Source organism: Liolophura sinensis, unplaced genomic scaffold, assembly GCF_032854445.1.
Source record: "Liolophura sinensis isolate JHLJ2023 unplaced genomic scaffold, CUHK_Ljap_v2 scaffold_15, whole genome shotgun sequence".
NCBI classification, from domain to species: domain Eukaryota; kingdom Metazoa; phylum Mollusca; class Polyplacophora; order Chitonida; family Chitonidae; genus Liolophura; species Liolophura sinensis.
Genome location: NW_027017954.1, coordinates 84,957 through 105,729, shown reverse-complemented (window position 1 = coordinate 105,729; position 20,773 = coordinate 84,957). Strand labels below are relative to the sequence as shown.

The 20,773-nt window shown below is 40.0% G+C and overlaps 1 protein-coding gene across 1 annotated transcript; it reads right to left on the bottom strand.

Moving 5' to 3' along the window:
- Positions 1 to 4,927: 4,927 nt before the first annotated feature.
- On the bottom strand, positions 4,928 to 20,306 carry LOC135481285 (multiple epidermal growth factor-like domains protein 10). Its single transcript, XM_064761135.1, has 6 exons — positions 20,165 to 20,306; positions 17,574 to 17,717; positions 13,443 to 13,595; positions 8,024 to 8,164; positions 7,333 to 7,420; positions 4,928 to 6,960 (listed from the first exon to the last, which is right to left on the bottom strand). The coding sequence occupies exons 1-6, from the start codon at positions 20,196 to 20,198 to the stop codon at positions 6,750 to 6,752; spliced, it is 771 nt and encodes a 256-aa protein (XP_064617205.1). The 5' UTR covers positions 20,199 to 20,306; the 3' UTR covers positions 4,928 to 6,749.
- Between the last annotated feature and the right edge of the window lie 467 nt (positions 20,307 to 20,773).

Genomic DNA, 20,773 nt, shown 5'->3' with positions numbered 1-20,773 from the left:
TCTAAGATGAAATTGTGTGTCAGATGAGAAGGCCCAGTACGACACCTCGTTAAAACTACTTGGTCTCTACGAGACATTTGACAAGTATAGGCATTGTAGCCAATGAGATGATGGATGGCATGCAGTTTATTGTGGATCTGCAAGTCCCATTCACCCTGCCAAAGGCGATGAATATATTTAAGAATATTAGACTTCACGTCAGAATAAGGGATTTTAACCCGAGATACAGGTTTATACAGGGCAGCTTTTGCTTCCCTGTCCACGACTGTGTTTCCATGGATACCAGTGTGACTTGGTATTCAGCAGAATAAAATATCTTTACCTCTTTTAAGTAGTTTTCGGTATTTGGCTATTATCTCAAGTATCAATGGATTTTTAAACTTATTATTTTAAATTGCCAAAAGGCAAGACAGCGAGTCGCTGCATATTACTGCCTTCTGGGCATGCCCAGAGGAAACTGTTGTGAAATGGCCTTGCGCTTATTGCGCTTGTATATGGACTGTGTCGACGTATTGAATCAGCTCGACATACTGCAGTAACAACATGTCACATTTTTTTTACTTTATGTTTTGATTGGTGTTTTACACCGTACTTAAGAATATTTTACTTATACAACGGTGATCAGCATTATGTTGAGACGAAACCGATCTGCAAAACCCACGATCATCCTCAGATTGTTGGCAATGGATAGAGAGAGGTTAAGGCTATTGCCATTTAATCACAAGGACACACAACGCTGGAGTTCAAACATGGACATTGAATTTGTCGTTGGCGATGGCGCTTTGTGGCAGACGACTTGTTAGATTGGTTGTACAGTCTGAAGTTCCTTGAGGGTCGCTTGCCTTCCACCAATATGGTGTGCGTATCTCTACGTTGCAAGCAGAAAATTTTTCAGTAAAATGTTAAAGGTTGAGGGTTTTCTCGCCATGGTATAAGTGAAAACCTCTTGAATATGGCGTTAAACAATAACCAAATCAATGAATGTATAAATGCCGCGACCAAGATGCGCTCCCACAGCCTGCAAAAATACAGTATATAAGACTACAGCAATAGTAAGTACAACAACATCGACGACTCTATAATGGTTATCAATGGTCACATAGAACCAGTGAAATACGATATGTTGTATATTTACACACAAGTCATGTGCCCCCACAAATATAGCTCGCACCAAGAGTGTTCTCTTCAACATTGTATATGAACAGTCCTCATCTGAATTATCCAACTGTCACTTGACGCCAGCCAAAGCGAAACGCGAGATCAACGCCTGGGACCTGAAACTACGAGAAGTGGGACCGTTGATGACCTTTGAAGTATTTGGGGTGCCATGACAACAACTCTTTTTCCAGGCAACAGAAGGAAAAACATGACATCAGCCGACGAGAGTTGCGAGGGACCCGTGGCCGAGTATTTACAGGGCTTCCACAGTACAATGACTCAGGAGCCTCTCACCAGTGCGGTTGCAGCGAGTTAGATAATATTATTTTATTCCTCAAATTAAATTACTCGGACTCACACAGCTTGCATAGCGGGTTTTCGTTTATACCTCCAAAAACTTATAAAACATTGTAGTAAATCCTTAATATCCTTTGTATCATGCATGCATGTTAGTCCCGCGTGCAATGTCCCGTTTCCTCTCACCATAAGTAAAAGATTCTGGCGAACGGCGAAAAACACCAATAAAATAGATATAAACTCTGTCAAAAAAAGAAACGCAAACCCCCGTATTTTAGAAATTTTAATATTTAGTTTTAGGACGGCACAACTTTTTTCTTATTGAAGACAGAAGTCAGAAATTTGGCAGAATAATAATCAAGATGGTCATGTTTAAAACTGTCTTTTTAAAAGTCATCTCACAGACACCAGTTGCTCACCAGGGGGCGTCTTCCTCAGTATCTCGTATGACCACCACGAGCTGCAATCATGCACGGCATCTCCTTGGACAAGAACAGATAAGACGCCGGATTCTCTCCTGGGGAATGGCCCTCCACTCCTCCTGTAACGCAACGGAGAGCTGTTGAAGCGTCTGTAGCGGTGGCTGACGTTGACCCACGTGTCGATCCAGAGTATCCCACAGGTGTTCAATAGGGTTGAGGTCTGGTGATTTAGAGGGCCACGGCAAGACATTGACATTGGAATCCTGCAGAAAGTTCATTGTTGCACGTGCAGTATGAGGCCTGGCGTTGTCCTGTTGAAAAAGCTGTGTCTGTCGGTCAATAATCGGGAGAAGGTGAGGCTGTAACACGCGGTTGATGTAACGTTGGGCTGTCAGGTTCCCTGGAACTATCACCAAGTCTGATTTCTGGTTGTACGAGATGGCTCCCCAAACCATAACACTGCCTCCGCCAAATCTGTCCACCTGCCGGACGATGGGCGCAAAGCGTTCATGACGTCTCCCATACACACGCTGTCTTCCGTCGTGACGTGTCAAAAGAAAATGGAATTCATCAGAAAACCAGATGCGCCTCCAGTTTTGTAAAGTCCATATCCTTACGTTGTTGCACCACCTGAGTCGTAGGCGTCGATGTAAGGGGCGTATTACAGGTCCAACAACTGGTCTACAGGCACGTAAACCCGCTTCTTTCAGACGGTTCCTAATCGTTTGAGCCGACACTCTCCTCAAACCTGGTATTTGTGTGGCAGCCACGGTTGGTAGGGCATGCCGATTACGCAGGTGAAGGACCCGGATGTACCGATCTTGAAGTGGGGTCGTGATCCATGGCCTTCCACTTCTTCGGGCGATCGTTGGTCGAATTAAAGTTGTTGTAACGGCTCCAAAGTCGGGATATAGTTGTTTTGTGAACATTTAGGTGTCGTGCAATAGTACCAAAACTTTCTCCGGCTTGAAGACGACCAATGGCGATATTTCGGTCGGCAGCACTCAGTCGCGGCATTTTACCGACTGCCTTTCGTCGACGAATGAATGAATGAAATACGAAAGCACATGGGCTTTTATACACCTCCACACTATAACTGCCATTGACATGATTTGTATGTGAATGGTTCTGTGTGCGACGTCAACAGGGTCAGTCCATGCGTTGTGACGTCATAAGCAATAAAATACACTTAGGAGAGAAAAGGCAGTTGTTTGGATGGTAATCCTCATTAAAAACGTGTATAATTTCATTCCATTTGGCTAAAATTTAGTTTGGAAGCAATAACTTTATTCGAACGAATTTTTGCTATCCGAGGACAGGGTTCGCGTTTCTTTTTTGACAGAGTTTATAAATGAACTGTATTTCGTAGCTATCAGGAAATGGCGATGCCCGAGAGATAGAAGATTGATTTCGATGTAGAGTACATGGTGAAATATATTGAGAGCTTGTATCTGGAAAACTTTGGTGCCTTTGACAATATTAGACCACCCCATTTCACGGTGCAGGACATTTGACCTAATGTCTACATCATTGCCCAGTGTAGTCACTTTTCTTCGCTACAGCGTGGTATGGCTGTCGCTAATACTGCATTTGAACGTAGACTGCTGCTTACACTATATATCTGCGTACGATACATCTCCTCTCTACAAGGCCCGCTACACTACAGTTTAGTGCAAGCCTTACACGAAATTTTGGCTGCGTAATTTGCCTTTATAGAGATAGTTTAATCTGTGGGATAGGATATCAGGAGCTGTCAGATCGAGATAAGTAGTGTTCAAAGAATACCTCGTATGTTTTATTATAGTGCAAAAAGTATACCTGCTCAGTTACTTCAAGTCGCTAAACAATCCAGCCATCGTCCGTTTGCTTACTTTACAGACAAGCGGACGTCGGAGAGCACACAAACCACAATCGCACGTATATACAATGGGAAAAATGTAAAATCCACCGCTTTTCAAACCTAAGCAGATAACTCACAAACAAACACAGCACAGTAAAGACGCAATGGAGATCAAAGTAATAAGTTTAATTACTGATACAAAAAGTTTTACTTACTTATTGTTATCCATAAGTAATGCCTCTGTCAATCGATATAAAAAGTGTTAGCAAAACAAATACAATTTAAAAATATCCAAAATGAAAATTGCGTAAACATAAATTGAAGACTGTCCAACTAATTAACAAAGGCCACTGCCACTGATTGACGACTACCACTTTGTGATAATTGGCAAATGGTGACACGAAACGGGTGAAATACCCTAGGGTGTGATTCTAACTGTTCATGTGAATGCCCCCCTCACCCGCCCAGCACCATGGCTTTATTTTAATAGCCACAATTAGGTAAACATTTTATGCACTGATGTCAAAAGCATGGCCTTGGGAACACTTAGTCCACCAGCAGAATCATGGTTTATGCAGGAATAATACCAGATAATACAACTGTAAATTAAAAGGTATCAAAATTAATATTATAAGAAAACTTAAAAGCCTAAAGAGCATTTGTCAACAAAAGCATCCAACTTCGCTTGGAAGTAACAAATATGTATAAAATGTATGTAGGTATGTCTCGTATTCTCTGGTTCTTACATTTTCGTAGATGCTTACTTTAAAAAAATTAGTCGTATAATTAAGAGGAGTCATTAGGTCTGTGTACATGTATTGTATAAATATGTATTGTAGTTAAATAATATGGTCGTCTAATGGTGTTAATTTTTTAAATTAACATTAGATCTACGAATGATCTGTACCACAGAACAGTTAACATGGTGAATGTTACTGATGAAAATACTCACGTTCCATTCGGAATACGGCAAATGTTAAGTTAGCGGACTTCGATTATTTTAAATGGACAATGTGATTTAGTCAGGAATCATCTGTGTGCCAACAGAGCATGTCCGCTCACTAGCTCTGAACAGCAATCATGTTCGTTTTAGTAACAAAAGATCTATCCAGTCAAATCTGTACTTACGGCCACCTGTGTTTAGCGTCTAACTGTCCTAAGCGGCCACTCTCTGCCGGGACCGAGCGATTTTCCATGTTTAACGACCTGTACTACGCGGACACCTGTCCAACGCGGCCAACAACCGCTATATATTGTAGCAAAGACCAATATTAACATGCCGTACGCGCCCAAGACTTTCAAAATTAATAACTATTAAATATTTAAAAAATTCAAAATGGTGGCCACAAACTTCGGCAGCTTTGATAGTGATTGAAAATTTGCAATATTGTAATATGCATCTTTGTCTTGACCAGTGAAGTTTGTGGTTTACTGGTCAATGGCAGTAAAGCTTCTTTGCTTTAAAGCCCAGCTGGCTATTGTCAAGACAGCCACTGGCAGCCAGTAGGATTAGCCCTATGTAGAGGTCGCCTGAGGTGTGAAAGCAATAAAGTTACACTGAGCAAATCAGGATATAATCTGACCTCCTGTGGTTCAATCCACGAATGGTTTCTTTGACAAAACATCTAGATTGCCTGACCATTATCTTTGTAGGCACCTGGAGATGTGTCTTCCTGTTGGTTTGCCAAAATATGACCTCTCACGAACACGTTGAACCTCCCAGATCCATATACAAGTATGTTGTTACTTCACCGGCAATGGCAAAACGAATAAATGTTTATACAGCTCATACGTCTAGCTGAAATCCGTAGTCCAAAAGTTTATTGTAATATCCTAACTGGCGCAAAACTGTCTAGACCATGAAAATTTTGGAAGGAAAAGTGCTCAAGTCACACAAACGCTGACTTGAAACTCGGGTTGTAAGCGCTTGTTTACTTACACTCTATGTGAACACTATTAGGTCTTTAGGCTTATAAGCTACACTGCTTAATTGTTTTGAGATATAATATTAGTATACTGTTGTTATATATCCACTAAATATATGCTCAGAACTTTGAAATTTAAATTTGATAGGGTTATTATAATTTTCAAGTTAAATTTAGGACTTTCTAGGTCCATAAAACCCATAATGTTTTCCTGTGTAATTAAAGTGACATAAAGTCTGCCACTATACATACATAGGAACCATGATAAACGACAAAGTTGTCATCGAAAAATATGTTCAAAAAATTCTAAAAAATTTTGAAAGCCGAGATCATGGAGTTGATTATTGGGGATATGGCAATGACGGACAATTCACTCCAAGAAGCCATGTTGTAGAAGCCCTTTTGAACTTGGCCAATCCATAGCCCTGAAAGCGTCACGTGATAATTGGCTGTCACGTGAAAAAATATTAGCTCTCGATTGTCAGTGTGGTGTCTTATAGTGGATACAGGTATCGGTGCAATAAATTGGATTTTGCGGCTTAAGTGTAAAACTGATGTATTTTGAACCACACGTTTATAAGCAGGGAACCGAGAACGGCGGCCCCTGTCACAATGCGTACATGTTGGACAGGATACTGCAGTAACTTGTCACGGTAAGCTGGCAGAAAACCGTCCGGTAGAGTCATTGCTTGAAAAAAAATATGGTGACTTTTCATTACTTTTCCTTAGCAAAGTCAGAGTTATTACAAAAATATCTTTCCAAAATCTGAATAAAAGGGTCTGTTATTAATCAGAAGGTCCTGCAGTGTTCGGTAAATTCCCTGCAGTCTGTACAGCCAGCTAGGTCAAATGCTTACACCCCTGTAGGACGAGGGCGAGTAGGACCGCTAAAACACGACAGTTGTGTCCACCAACATCGCCCTCATCGAGCCCCAAACTAAAAGAAGCATTAGCCCTTTGAACCTTTTCAAAATTGAAAACAAAGTGTGCTGTTTTTAGGAGCGAATTATCTAATTCAAACTATATATATGTTCAAAACTTGTCATTTTTAACGGTTCACTATCTCCCGTTCTTTCCAGGAAGCGTTTCGCGTCCAAAGCCATGAAATTAAGTAACAGGTGTGTAACTGGCCTCGGTGTCATTACAAGAAAATCGGATTTTGTCGTATTCATTCTCATAAACACTCTCATACGGGTTGCTGTCCACTGGAGTTGAAATCCGCGCTTCTCTCCCTTGATTAGAACTCTCCCGATTTTGGACGTGGGCCGGATCCGAACGCTCAGAGGTTCCTCCTGACTTATTACCGTGACATCTTCTCCTGTAGAAATAATACAGTCTATGGTCACCTAAATAATTTCAACAAAGATATACTATCTTAACACAAAATATAAACCCAACAAAGCGAAAATTATTACAGCAGCATATTACAATATACTTATCTCTAATATCGATTTATTCGGATTATTTCGTCACATTTTCTGAATACATGTAAACGTATTAGGATTTAAATTGCACATTATTCTGTATCACAGAGAGGGAACAATGGGTACAGCTTTAGGTGTATCACAACCTTTAGTGTATAACAAAGTATTATAAAAATATAATAAATACATAAAATATTACATGTATATCTATATCCTATACTGTGGAATAAACATTCATGGTCCTATTTTCAGTTGGCATCACTTACGTGTACATCAGTACAATAACGACGATTACGACAGCGACCACCACAGCCACACAGCCTATAACCACTCCTGTGTAGTTATAGTTGACTGCTACAAACGATAAAATACACATTTAAACAAAGCTGAAATTGCTGATTTTATTGTGCTACATCTTATTCAGTTTTTGGCGAGCAATGTATTTTATGACGGTGAACATTTCAGCAGCACAGAAATGTTTATTTTTTAAACAAAGTCGTTACACAATGGCGCTGTGGGACAAAGCCTACACTCTGACATCGACAGACATATGCTATTAAAGTGAGAGGGGTGGGCGTATGGGAAATCTAATGCGGTGCAACTTTGGCGGAATATGTTAGATCTTCAAGGTGGGACTGACTTTGAGCTGCGTACTGAGTTACATAAACAAGGAAATATGCAATGGATTGTTGATATCCTGCCTTCCACATGGAGATAATTATCTGTTGTAGGATTAAAACCGAAACAGCCTGTAAATGGAGCGTAATCGACAGCAAATGCTGATCTTTCAAATATTAATGATATTAGGATACTCTTGTGTATAATCATTAAGCCACTGGCACCTTAGGAATTACTTTTAGACGCAAAATTATTGGCGACGTTCTATTATCAGTTGAAATGTCACCAAGAGAGTGCATTTACATTCAAAGATAATCTTTTTCAGGTAATGATGCTTACGGGTACAAAATCTGCCTTCATGTCCATCTGTACAACCTCCAATACATGCTCCATTCCTGACGTCACATCCGGTTGGACCATTAAGACAGTTCAGACTACAAGTAAGTTTGCAATTTTGCCCCCATGTGCCAGGGGAGCATGCTGTCAAAATAGAACACATATTTCTGTTATCTTCAGACTTCTGTCTCATTTGTCGATGTTTCAGTGTTACCGTTCTATAGCTTGCATTGTCAGCTTTCTTGTTCTGTTTTTGTCTGCACTGCAATCGTTAAAGGCAAGCTAGAATGAATCTCACAACATAGGCTGGCATCAATCTTGGACACTAAAACTAGCACATAACAACCCTGGAAAGCAAAGGAACCCATGTAAGCCTGACACCGGCTAAAGCGGAGCGAGGAATGCTATAAGCTTGCTTGGAATAGACACGGGTGGCGACGAGAAGAGTGGCCGGTGGCGAAACACAATCTCACAAAGTGTCCTGTACAGAAAATGGAGTACGAAAGTCAAATGGCGTAAAAGCCGATATGTCTAAACCCAGCAAACTCCTTCACAGAGGAGGACGGTAAGTATGACTGCTCTCCAGTGGACTTCAGTAAATGACTGCTCTCAAATGGACTTAACTAAATGACTGCCAGCTGCACAAGTCTGTCGGTAATATTTATAGATAAACGTAAAAAATAATCTGGATGGTTTTAAACATGTTTACAACACCGATACATATTTCCAGAAAGTGTACTCTATGTACGATGACACTATACTCATAAACCCCGAAGCCCCTAGAACGCTCGACTGAATTACAGTGCAAAGCAGGCACAGAGGGAAAAATGTAAGTCAGACACTGACTCAGGAACAAATAACAAAAAAATAATGCAATATTGAAAAACATGGTTCGTAACACTTACTCTCCCCCAAAAAGAAAAGATAACTGTACATAAGTACCCATTTTTTTTTACAATAAATATAACATATATATACAATAATGGCAAAATGATGTAATAAGGGAAAAAATGTACGTATAGAAAGAAATATGCATACACAAATGTCAACCAAGCTCTCGATAGCATGTCAGCCACACTGTTGTTCTTACAAGCAATATGTATAATTTCCACATCATAAGGCTGTAAGGTCAAATACCATCGTAATAATCTTTGATTCTTGTTCTTAAAACTTTTCTAAGAACACCAAAGGGTCGTGATCAGTATACATAGTGATATTACCAGAGCAACTGGTCAATTACAATTCGAAATGCTGTACAGCCAGCACCAGGCCAGACGCCTCCTTTTCTATGGTGGACTAATTCCTTTGATGTCTATTTAAGTTCCTAGAGAAATAGCTCACAGGCTGTTCTATTCCATCTTCTGTACTCGCCACGATATGGCTGAAATATTGCCGATGTGGCGTTAAATCATAATCATTCATTCATTCCATCTTCTCCTTCCTGGAGTAAAGCAGATCCTACTTCGATGTCACTAGGCATCTGAAAAGGACGGCTTAGATTTGGCGCTTTGAAAATAGGACGTTTAGATAGAATGTCCTTTAACCCATTAAAACTGACTAACAACTATCTGACCATACACACTTGACATTCTTTTTGGGCAACAGAGTCAATGGAACAGCAAGATCGCTGAAATTGGGCACAAACGTACGGTAAAACGACATACCCCAAGCACTCTAAGAAGGTCTTTCCTACAAGTATGCACTGGTAAAGATAGTATGGCCTGGATTCTGGCTGAATGAGGGACCAAGGTATGCCGCTTGTTCTTTGGCAAATTCTTCTTGAGATCAGTCACTAAACCTAATTAAGACAATCAAGAGAATTGTCTTTTCGAGATGTTTACCAGGTTCTTACTAAGAGCAATCTTAGTAATAAACTTGGCATTTCCTACCCTATCAACACAATCCTCACTACGAGGAATAGGATAAGAATCCGTCTTGTTTACAGCATTGATCTTTCTGTAATCCACATATAGGCGTATAGAACCATCGAACTAAAAAAAAACTACAGTTGGTGAACAACAGCCACTCCGGCTATGCCCTATAACCCCGCTGTCTAACATGTACCGTATTTCCTAGTTAACAAGCTTTAGCATTGCAGGGTTAATCCTGAAAGGGTGATGTTTGATGGGTACAGCCCCTCCTACATCTACATCATGTCCTGCAGCATTAGTACAACCAGGTACATCAAAACATATTTTATTTATTTTTTTGATTGATGTTTTACGCCGTACTCAAGAATATTTCACTTCTCCGACAGCCGCCAGCATTATGGTGGGAGGAAACCAGGCAGAGCCTGGGGGAAACCCACGACCATCCGCAGGTTGATGGCAGACCTTCCCACGTACGGTCGGAAAGGAAGCCAGCATGAGCATGACTTGAACTCACAGCAACCTCATTGGTGAAGGCTTCCGGGTCATTACGTTGCGTTAGCGCGCTAACCAACAGAGCCAATCCTGTCTCCGACATTTAGAAAGGTGACTTAACACTTTACCTAAAATGCTCAACATATTAATGCGACATGTGACAGTTTCCCGATGACCAGGTGTGCTAATAATGTAGTTAACAGCGTTAGCTTTTTGCTAACCGATATGGTCCACTAAACTTGGCCTTAAGCGGTTCGTGAGGTAGGGGCAAACATAATCTAATAAGGTTACTTCTGTTTCCTGAGGACATCTAACCTTAAGACCATACACCAACTCCAATGGACTAATCCCAGTGTACTCATTAGGAGTATCTCTAGAGGCAAACAATACAAATTTTATCGCTTTGTCCAAGTTTCAGAATTTTCCATACAGTATGCTCGTAGAGCGCTCTTCATGATTTGGTGGTATATTTCCAAAGCCCCTTGGGATCGACAGTGATAAGGTGTGGATTAAAGCTGCTTAATCCCACATAACTTCCTGATATAAACCAGACATAACGATGGAGCCCTGGTCAGTTTGTATTTCCTTAGGTAAACCATATCTGGTAAAAAGATTAACAGACTATTAACTATCCGAGGTGTAGTTAGCTGTATCTGTTAGCTGTATCCATAATAGTCAATAAGTACCTTACTAAAAGGCACACTAAAACCCGGATTTGGAATTAAGGATGCAGGCCTTATACTATGCTGTGGTTTTCCGACAAGCTAACAGGTGTGACCTGTCTTACAGAAATTAACCACATCCCTGTGAATCTTAGGCCAATAAATATAGCGAGCGATTTTATTTTCTAATGCCTAAATGTCCACCTATTGGAATCTCATGACCCATCTTAAGTAGTTCCTGTCTACAGTTAGAGGTGAGAAAACTTGATTCAAATTTGCTTAATCATTAGCTAATGCATCAGGCAGTCAATACTCTCTTCTCAACAGCCCACTCTCCAGGTATTTCCTCAAAATAAAGCAGACTTACTTAATTCCCTTACATTCTCTACACCATCAATATCATGAAAGAACGTTTCAGCCAAATTAATATTACCCGCTGAATCCCCGATGGTTACAGAAGAATTGTCTTCCTTCTCCCTAGCTCTTTACTGTGACCTGGTAACCACACAAGAGGGAAATATACCTGGAAACTTTTCGTAGGTCTTTTGTATTTTCGTCCAAAAACCTGTACACTGCAGACATGAGGACAAACCTTAACTTAATTTCATGCTAAGTCATTACCGAGCAAGAAAGAAAATACCTTTCTCAGGCAAACTCTTAACAACCCCTTCAGTAACCAAATCAGAAGTTATGGTAACCTCTAGTAAGGGAACAGACATAAAATTTCCATTAAAACCCTGGATCAGAACATGACTGGCAGCCTTATCGGAATAACATCTGCTAACATCAGACTGATTTGCCCGAAGATTCCTAAGTATACGAACAGGGGAGGTAACTCCATTCACAGTAACCACACCATCAGACATGAATCCCCAGTATGTCTCTGGTGTCTGTCCTACCTCTTTAACGTATGATTTGACGATAGGACAAAAACTGCGTATGTTGACGGGGAACGTATCAGAAGAAAAACACACATTTGACTTTTGTTATCTGCTTGTCAGTACTAAAATTTGAAGTCTTTTTATCGGAATTCCACTTCTGAAATTTAGCCTGACATTTTTGTTCATCACTCTTATGATTTAACTCATATTCATCAGCCAAACTTGCCGCGGTCTTAATGTCCTTGACCTTTTGTTCACCTAAATGAGCCTTGACCTCATTTCCAACATTGTTCTTAAATTCCTCCAAGAGAATAGCCTCCCTTAAATTCTGAAAAGAATGACCTAACGCCAGAGCCCTATACAAGCTATTAAACAGTGTTTCTTTACCCCCGACAAACTCCACGTAAGTTTCATCAGCTGTTTCCTTAACTGTCTGAACTTCTGTCTACAGGCCTCCGGCAAAAGCGCTCAAAAGCAGACAAGACCAGTGCATTGACTGTGTTGTAAACTGAAGACTGATCTACCGACAAAGTAGAATAGACCTCTGCAGCTTAACCTTCCAATGTACTCTGCAGTAACATTGTCCAGTACCTTCAGGCCACTCCAAGTTAACAGCCACTTTCTCATATTTTGGGACAGAAAAAAACTTTCAACAGCCTTATCATCGTATTTGGGCACTAATCGAAGGCTTTGGGTCAAACCAATCCCTTGCTGATTACGACTAACAGCTTCTTTATCACTACTTTTACCCCGGGGTTCCTTCAGTTTGAACTCCTGTTCAAACTCTGTGACTCTTTTAACTCTGTTTCTCCCTTTTTTAATATCACCGTCTCTAACTCAAACTCACTTTCCCTTTCTAACTTTCAACTTTCAACTTTCTAATAATCTTAGGGCTTCTGGCTTAAGTCTAATAGACACATGTCAGATATTTTCCTTAAATCTGCCTTCGTAGACAACTCAACAACCGACAAATCCTCGCAATCAAGGATTGAAGGTGCATTAAATTCCTCAGCCATAATGACACAATATAGTGTACAAAGAAATTACATAAGTAGTTTCACAAAATGTCAATCTCTGTTTGATCCAAAATAGGAACCAAAACACCTCTAAGCACCGCTAACACCGTTGACAATTAACGTGCTACAATCTAGCACAAGCAGATTTTAGTTCCTGGACAAGTCCCAAATATGTAATGGTACCACTATCGGAGAGCAAAGATGAGAAACAACTGGTTTGTTTACCTCTCAGATAAGCGACAAACCTTACGCAACGTCAAGTGGACTTTCTAAGTGACTGTTGTGGACTTTAGTAAATGATGGCCAGCTTCACAACTCCGTCGGCCTTATATATAGACTAACGTAAAGAAATTCCGGATGGTTTGAGCGTAAATATGTAAAGACTTTGATAGGGTATGTGTAAGGAGAAGGGATATAGAATAAGACCCTTTTAGAAGGGGAAGGTTTTTAGTTAGTAACAACAGACATTTTGATTTAATACAAGGGACTGGCATACTAACTTTGTCGACAGTTAGATCCCAAGAAACCGGCCTTACAGCGGGGATTCTCTTCTGTGATTGGACAGCCCCCAGATGCTCTGTCACACGTGACGTTGTTATAACATTCGCCACACTTTTCCTCACAGTCGGCTCCCCAAAACCCAGCATCACATCCTGCCAAAAAAGTCAAATGTTCAAAAAATATTTAGTGGCCAAATGGTTAGTATGATAACGCAGCGCAATGACACAAGGGCGTCACCAAAGCGGTCGTTGTCAGTTTAAGTCCAGCTCATGCTGGCTTCCTGTGGGTCCTACGTGAAAAGATACGCCAACAATCTGCCAATGGTCGTGCCTTCACCCGCTTTTCTCCCATTATAATGAATAAGCAGAAGAACACTGTCTTCCATTTTTTTCCAGGTCAATTATTACACTGAAATCGTAGTTTAACAACCCGGTTCTAAGCACCTACACTGCTTTACGAATACAACCGTACAGGAACAGTGATGCATTGCAAAAAGTAACAAAAGAGTATACCGCTTAGAGTCGACGGTTTGGAGATAGTAGATAGTTGTACCTTAAGTCCATCCTTAGGTCTGGTATACTTTGAATTTATTAGTTATCCGCGTTTGAAAGATGTTAAAGTGTGTACCAGTAAACCGTCTTTAATGAAAATCCAGCTGTTAAGTATTTTCAATGGCGAAGTGCGAAACCCAATTACAAACTTTCATTCTAGATACAAAAAAAGAAAACCAGATTACATTCAAGGAAAACACCGTTGGAAGAAATTTCGAACAGGCAGCACATGCTTTACCTGAACTTGGAGGCAGTTCTAAATCAAAACATGACGGACGTTAATTCAAATGCTTGAATGGCTGGATTACTGCTTAAGCATGCTTTATCAATGCATCCTTTGACATATATACACTTGGATGACAGTAAATCCGTGTGTACCAAATGTAAGGATAGGTTCACGTTGTAAAGATTGGTGGAATTTTTCACGTGGGGTGAGATAGCCAGCCACGCATTGCCCTACGTACTGTAGCCTATCTCTTTTAGAGAGTCGCCTTTATTCAGCTCTCTGTAACTTGAGACATCTTTTTATTTGTTAAAGTTCATAAAAGCGTTTGGGTGGAAAGAACTCAATACCTCAGGTGACGGCACAATTATTTTAAAAAATACAGTTTATCGGTTACGGTTGAATACGAGGATGAAACTCGTTTATTACATTCGTCATGGTAACCAGATCTCTTCTTTAGTTCTCAGCCTATGCACCAAGCCAACCCAACCACCATATTAGCGCTAATTATGACTTTTGGCGGTCATGTCGCGTACAAAGAAAGTTTTTTTCTTAAAAAAATACCTTGAGATATGTTAATTATGAAATGGTAATGGTAGTTCCACCTCCATGCTTAAAACTAGTTGAGAACGGGTCAAAGGTCAATATTTGGGCTAAATTAGCATAAGACAAAATATCGATCACAATATTATGAGGTTGAAACTTATTTTATGCATTCTTCGTGACAACCTGATTAGTAATAACCAGTTCATAAAGCGAACATGAAGTCTGTCACTATATATACACTAAACAATGGTATAGCACACAGCTATCACAGAAAAATATGTGAAAGAAATCTGTGAAGTTTGGAAAGGTGAGAAGATGAAGTTCAGCACTGGGGATATGGCACTGATGGACAATTCTCTCCGACTAGCCATGTTGTAGAAGCCCTTATGAACTTAGCCAATCACTATCGCTGAAAGGGTCACTATAAGCTCTCGACTGTCAGTGTGGTTTCGTGTAGTGGATAAGCAGATATTGATGTAATAAATTGGATTTTGCGGCCAGTTTAAATGTTAAACTGATTCATTTGAACCACACATTTATGAGCAGGGAACTGAGAACAGCTGTCACAATGCGTACGTGTTGGCCAGGAGACTGCAGTAACTTGCCAGGGCAAGAAAATCGCCTCGGGAGAGTCATTGCTTGAAGAAAAATATTGTGACTGCATCATTTTTTCCTAGCATAGTCAGATTTATAACGCAAATATCTCGACCAAATCTGAATGAAAGGGTCTCTTACCACTCAGAAGGTTCTGCTATGTTCGGTAAATTCCCTGAAGTCGATACAGCCAGACAGGCCAAATGCTTACACCCATGCAGGACGAGGTCTAGGAGAACCCCTAAAACACGACGCTTGTGTCCATAAACATCGCCCATGAACGAGTGCCAAACTACAAGAAACACCGGCCTTTTCAACACGGAACAGAGATGATACTTTTTGGTTGGGTATCAGACGTCATATTGTCTTATTGTATTTCTCATTGTCATATTGTTTAATACCGATGGTAGGAGAGGGCTCCACGGTCTTGTGACGTCACTCTCAACAGCTATATGGCAAAATGGCGTCACCGAATGATCAACCGAGACTATGCTGACACGGGGGAAAGCATAAAATTATAACATTTTCAGGAAATTGTAAAAGAATCGACAGCATATGAAATTGTAAATGAATCAACAGCATATGCCCCTACGTATGCCCCTACATACGGATGTAGAATTTAACCGTGATGCAAATGGGTCAATATTTGATGTAATACCCAATACTGACATTGCGGTTGAAAACACTGTTGTGTCAAACATCCAATCTGTTTCTCTACGTTTTGTACGAGATTTTTAATCAACTTCAGCGTTTTGTTTTCTAACTAAGTGAGATAATTTCAACAAAATGCCTTGCTCAGTGCACACGTGCCGTATATCATAACCTAAGTGATTACACACTTTTCAATGACTTGCCCCCATATGATATATTTCTAACACCGCTATCATATTGTCAATCATAATTCTCACATTTTTGTCATCAATAAAATCTTGACAGGATTTTAGAGTTAAACAACCTTCTCAGAGCTCGTATTTTCTGTGATGTTGTTCTTCACCCTGACCACAGTGGCGGCACATGTAACACGGCCCTCACCTGTGCCACGGCCCCCACATGTAACACGGTCCCTACATGTAACACGGCCAGCATGCCTCTGATGCATAACTCACCCCAACCAATTTTTCAACTCCCGTCAGAATACACAACTACATCTGACTGGCCGCGTGATATGTGGTGTGAGCTATGCTCAGTGGAGCGTATCCACCAGGTGAAGTCTTTCCGTAACTTCTGGGACAATTGCATTGTTTTGTCCAAATCACCATTTTGTTCTCTCAAGACAATTTCCACCTGTCTGTATTTGAATGGTGCATACATTACACCTGAAAAACTGGACGTCATTAAAACAAGGATTTTGAAGCTATTGTGTAGCAATTTCTCACAACTGTGTAATAATTCGGGTAGGTTTGTCTGTTGTCAGACACACAGACATTGAGACAGAGTGATAATGACCATTTTAACATGGAAGTATTCTACATACAGGTTAAGACCTTTTAAATTCGGAATTAGCCGATAACTTCCATCTTTATTTGGCCTTAAGAACATTTGCGAAATAAATTCAACTTTTTACTGCGTATAGGTTCTATGACACTTCTTTAAAAAGCTGAGAGATTTCCTCAGCAATGCTTTTCAATGGTTTCTGCTTTACTGTAAGCTCTCTTGGGGCCTGCTTTTGCCTGGGGACATCTATATCATTTGGTTAGACAGTTTGTATAATTTCCAGGTCATAAGTTACGGTTTCCCATTAATAATAATACTGACGCGATCGCTTTAAACAGTCCATTATCTATAGCTGGTCCTACTTAGTGGATGGGCTGGGAATTTACGAATTGATCATTAGTGATCGCGTTGTCATAAGCAATGTATAAAAGGAGTTACTCAGTCGTGATCAGTACTATTGCTTTAAGGTAATTTAGCCCAAGTATTAACATCTGACCTGTTCTCATTAAAAGGTTTTGAGCATGGAAATGCAGTTACCGTTTTATAATTAGCATATCTCAAGGTCAATTTTGGTTTTGTACGTGAACTGACCCATAAACCTCTGCTTGCTGCCGGACAAGTAGGTATTGGTAATTGCGGTTGTGTGTTCAAATTCAGATTCATTTCCAAAAAACCTCGGACATCCGTTCTCGAAAAAATATGTGAAAAATAATAAATATCACTCATAAAAATATCTGGTGACATGTAAGAGAGAAGCATGTAAAACAATATTCCCGACTCACCTTTACATTTCAAACCAGAATATCCCGGCATGCATCTGGGATCACCCGGACAGTGCCCGGATGTAGTGTTACAACTGTCTGGTCCACGTGCACACGATCCACAGGTCTCGTTACAGTCGTGGCCATATTTACCTGCTTCACAGGCTTCATGTAAAACAGAAAACAAAACACAATATTACAATCCGTTTGAGTTAGATTGCAATATATCCAGATACACACGCTGTACGCGCAAGCCGAAAATGAAAGTTGTAGCACTGGATAAATCTGGCATTTACAATGTATATATATATATATATATATATATATATATATATATATATATATATATATATATATATATATATATATATATATATATATATATATATATATATATATATATATATATATATATATATATATATATATATATATAAAACATAACAAACGTGCTTGGTGTGGACGAATATAAAAACATGTACCCTGCTTTGGTACTCGGTGCGTGGGGGGCGGGGGGGGGTTAGTATCGCTAGCTGAGATGGTTAAATTTATAGATCCCTGCCTTTTTCCACGGCAGCTTTGTTTTGTTTGCAAAATTTCTGACAAGGGCCGGTGGGTTACTCCTCGCCCATAACTCTGGTTCTCCTCATTCACGTGAGAATTTCTTGGGTACGTTTTTAAAAAACTTATCAATGAAATCTGTCCTTTGGCAAAGGTAATAGCTATAATGTACATAACGACATAATTGCCCCAACATACAGTGGGCATATTGTAACGACGGGGCTTCCTGCCGTTACAACTGGCTGCTCTCCAGCTCTAATCATTAAAGTTGTTGGTCTGAGATATCAACGGATTTCTAGTTCGATTTATATTCACGTTGTTGTTGTACGGATGTTTGCTTGTCAAACACACAGCAACATTTATGGAATTACGGCTGGTGTGTATGCTATCTGCTTGTGTTCAAGTAACAAACATTTCAAGCTGATCTGAACTTGACATGAAATACCATTCTACAGATTGTATTTTGCCTGGTTTCCTACATGGAGAAAACCGACTGAAATGTTGACCGCCATCTTGTTTAGACCCTGCTCACGTGCAGCAGTAGTGTTGCCACAGGGAATGACGCAAGGCGGAAATCCCTCATAGTGTAAAGGATTTTGATAGTTCAATGCGAGGTCATTGCTCCTAACTTTTTAATATAAATTCGGATCCCACGAAACTTCAAGGTAAGTATTTCAAAAAAATATCAAAAACAGTTCACTAAAACCTATCCGGCCTGAGATGGCACAGGTTTGTGCGGGTGATGTCCATCCCATGTTGAATCTGTATGTTGAATTAAAGTGAAGGGTTTGTTACAGGTATAGAAATATCGGTACACCAAGCACATGGGTAATTATAATATTCAAGCTATATAGATCATTACGACATCACCAGGCTGGATGGAATCCCAGCTGAACATTTCACTGTCCACCATATAGACAGCGATTATACACCGGCTTAATAACTTAATATTTATACTAAGAATCCATACAGGTGGAAGTTAATAACCTACTGCTCACTATATCAGTCTTGAGACCATTTTATGATTAGTTTACCTCAAACAGTACGTGAAGGTGTGAAGTCGGAGTCCCAATCTACTACTACCCCCACCAAATCCGGTTGTGGATGTTGATGGACTGTTCACTGGTGATTCCTTACTAGTGTAGCTGTTTATAGACTGACGGTTGGGGGAGAATCTAACTGTTGACGACTTGTTAAAGTGTCACCTCGATTCATGCCAGTGTCCATCGAGATCGTGACGATAGAAGACAAGATAATACTGATGAGATGTGTTATATATATGTAACATTGACTGAAAATTCCACCATTTTCGGTGCATTCTATTCCTGCCCTAGTATTACATGCCTCAAGCTCATATCACTACATAGGCCTATTTACGACCTTGGAATTCAGCTATAAATGGTTATGCATATTATTTAATCTGAAATGAACACACCACCAATTATGGTGATATTAGTTTCAAAATCTAGTTTGTTATGCATTGTCTCCTTTTCACTATATTGGGACCTGGAATATGATAAAATCTTACCTGCCTATCTGCTACCTGAAAGACGATAGAACTACTCGAGGATAATTTAACATTTTGCGATTCGTTTATCCTAGTCGCGTCAACTATTTGCTGGTTTATTTTATTGTAACAAAATGTTCATCTACAACTAAATTCCTAATTTCTGTTTTCCATGAGTCTTATTTCTTTAGATCATTATACTGTCTTACATTTATTATAACACCCTGGAACCCTATAGGTTATTAGAGTACCTTAAACTCTACTATTAGTTCTTCCTCTGGGATCTTATGTTCGGAGATTTATTTGAGAATTTCACAATTTGCAAAAAATAAGACCATAACAGTTATCCCTGGACTAGTATCACAAATATGGTGTTAAATTTTGCCTCTGTTTTGACTGGATCAAAAGTAGATATCACGGGATCATTTAAACAAAAACCCAATAACACCAGTTCCCAAAAGAATATGTAAAACATATAAATGGTCAATAAATCTGGTGACATGTATGAAGAAAGCATATGAGTCACAAGCTATTCTCGACTCACCTGTTTTACACTTCAAACTAGAATATCCCGGCATGCATCTGGGATTACCACGACAGTACCCGGATGCCGTGTTACAACTGTCCGGTCCACTTGCGCACGATCCACAGGTCTCGGTACAGCGTGAGCCATATTTACCTGCTTCACAGGCTTAATTCAAGTAAAAAGAGAAAATAAAGCTCGATATACAAGTCATTTCAGTGCTGTTGTAATGTATCAAGATACACAGGCTATACACGCAAGCAGGAAGTGGTAGTTATTGTACTGGATGTACCTGACGTTTATAATATATATAAAATATAACTGAAACAAACGTGCTCGCTTTGGGCGCGTGCAAAAACATGTAGCCTCCTTTGCCGTGCGCGGGACCTCGCTGGCTGAGTGAGTGAGTACTAGTACTAGCTCCCCTTGAGTACTAGGCTCTTGGCCATTGAGGTTGCGTGTCCAATGTCCGCTTCGACTGTCTACACAGCGGATTTTTAAGTCCTTTTCGCAAATTTTATAACAAAGGCCTGCGTTACTCCGGTTTCCTCCGCTCCTTTACGAAAGGAAATTTTTGAGCACGTTGTTAAAACACTGATCAATGAAATCAATCCGTTGGTAAAATTAATA